The sequence below is a fragment of the Tachyglossus aculeatus genome, chromosome 3 (assembly GCF_015852505.1).
Source record: "Tachyglossus aculeatus isolate mTacAcu1 chromosome 3, mTacAcu1.pri, whole genome shotgun sequence".
NCBI classification, from domain to species: Eukaryota; Metazoa; Chordata; class Mammalia; order Monotremata; family Tachyglossidae; genus Tachyglossus; species Tachyglossus aculeatus.
In genome coordinates, this window is record NC_052068.1 from 102,699,928 (window position 1) to 102,701,371 (window position 1,444).

At 52.8% G+C, this 1,444-nt stretch overlaps 1 protein-coding gene across 1 annotated transcript; it reads left to right on the forward strand.

Annotated features, from left to right (window-relative positions):
* Window positions 1-277: 277 nt before the first annotated feature.
* LOC119925320 (olfactory receptor 14K1-like) lies at window positions 278-1,045 on the forward strand (the record flags this gene model as incomplete). The annotated part of the gene is made up of 1 exon (XM_038743424.1): window positions 278-1,045. A coding segment is annotated over one exon (768 nt), but the record flags the coding sequence as incomplete, so codon positions are not given.
* Between the last annotated feature and the right edge of the window lie 399 nt (window positions 1,046-1,444).

Here is a 1,444-nt window from a genome sequence, read left to right on the forward strand (position 1 = left end):
TCTCCTCTCCGTAGAGAATCACCAGCACGTCAATTCCTTCACTCATCCCATCAACTGACTCTAACTTTGGCTATTCCCTCATCCATTGCAGAAAGTCAATGCTGCCTACAAAAAAATGCCCAACGTCTCCACGGTAAGGGAATTCCTTCTGCTGGGATTCTCAGACACCCGGGAGCTGCAGCTCGTCCACGCCGCTCTGTTACTCCTGGTCTACCCGGCGGCCCTGATGGGGAATCTCCTCATCATCACCTTCACCGTTTTCGACTGGCGCCTCCACACCCCCATGTATTTCTTCCTCAGGAATCTGTCTTTCGTCGACCTCTGCCTCATCACCGTCATCGTCCCAAACTCGGTCCTCAACTCCTTGGCCAATCGCAGCTCCATCTCCTTCTTGGGCTGTGTCGCTCAGGTCTTCTTGGTGGTCCTGTGTGTCGGTTCAGAGTTTCCCATACTCACAGCAATGTCCTATGACCGCTACGCTGCCATCTGTCACCCCCTGCGCTATGAGACCATCATGACCAACACAGCCTGTGGAAAGATGGTGGCCGCCTCCTGGCTCACCGGGGTGATGTTTGGGGTCTTGTATTCAGCTTCGACTTTCTCCCTGGGTTTCTGTGGGTCCAACATCGTCCAGCAGTTCTTCTGCGACGTCCCCACTCTGCTGAAGATCTCCTGCTCTGAGGACCATGTCGCCATTGATGTGAGCGTCACCGGTGGGGTAGCTTTAGGTTTAGGTTGCTTTATCTTCATCATCATCTCCTACGTGCGCATCTTCCAAGCTGTGCTGAGGATGCCGGCTACCGAGAGCCGAGCCAAAGCCTTCTCCACCTGCCTGCCTCACCTCGCTGTCGTCACCATCTTCCTCGCTACGGCCGCAATTGCCTACCTCAAGCCCGTGCCTGACTCTCCCTCGACCCCGGACCTGCTGGTGTCCGTGTTCTACACCATAGTGACCCCCACCCTGAACCCCATCATATACACCCTGAGGAACCGGGACATGAAGTATGCCCTGGGGAGAGTTCTAAAGAGAGATTCCCTCCTCTAAGGGATAAAATGTCTGTTTCCCTTTTCTGACTATCCCGTTCCCCCATCAGGGTTCTGACCGTGGGAATATCCATATAAAGAGTTGTCCAAAGAAAAAGTCCAGCGTCTGAGGATTTGTCAATGTCTGGGACAGAGGTTGCTAAGCCGTGTGACTGGAAGCCCGGTATGGGCAGGAATGGTCTCTCTTTATTCTGAATTGTACTTTCCAAGCGCTTAGTACAGTGCTTTGCACACGATAAGCACTCAATAAATATTATTGAATGAATGAATAAATGACTGACAAGTGATTGTTAGGGCGGCATCATGGCTTAGTGCAATGAGCATGTGGCTGGGAGTCATGAGATTCGAAAGGTCTGCCCGGTTCCACCACTGGCCTGCTGTATGACCTTGGTCCAGCCAC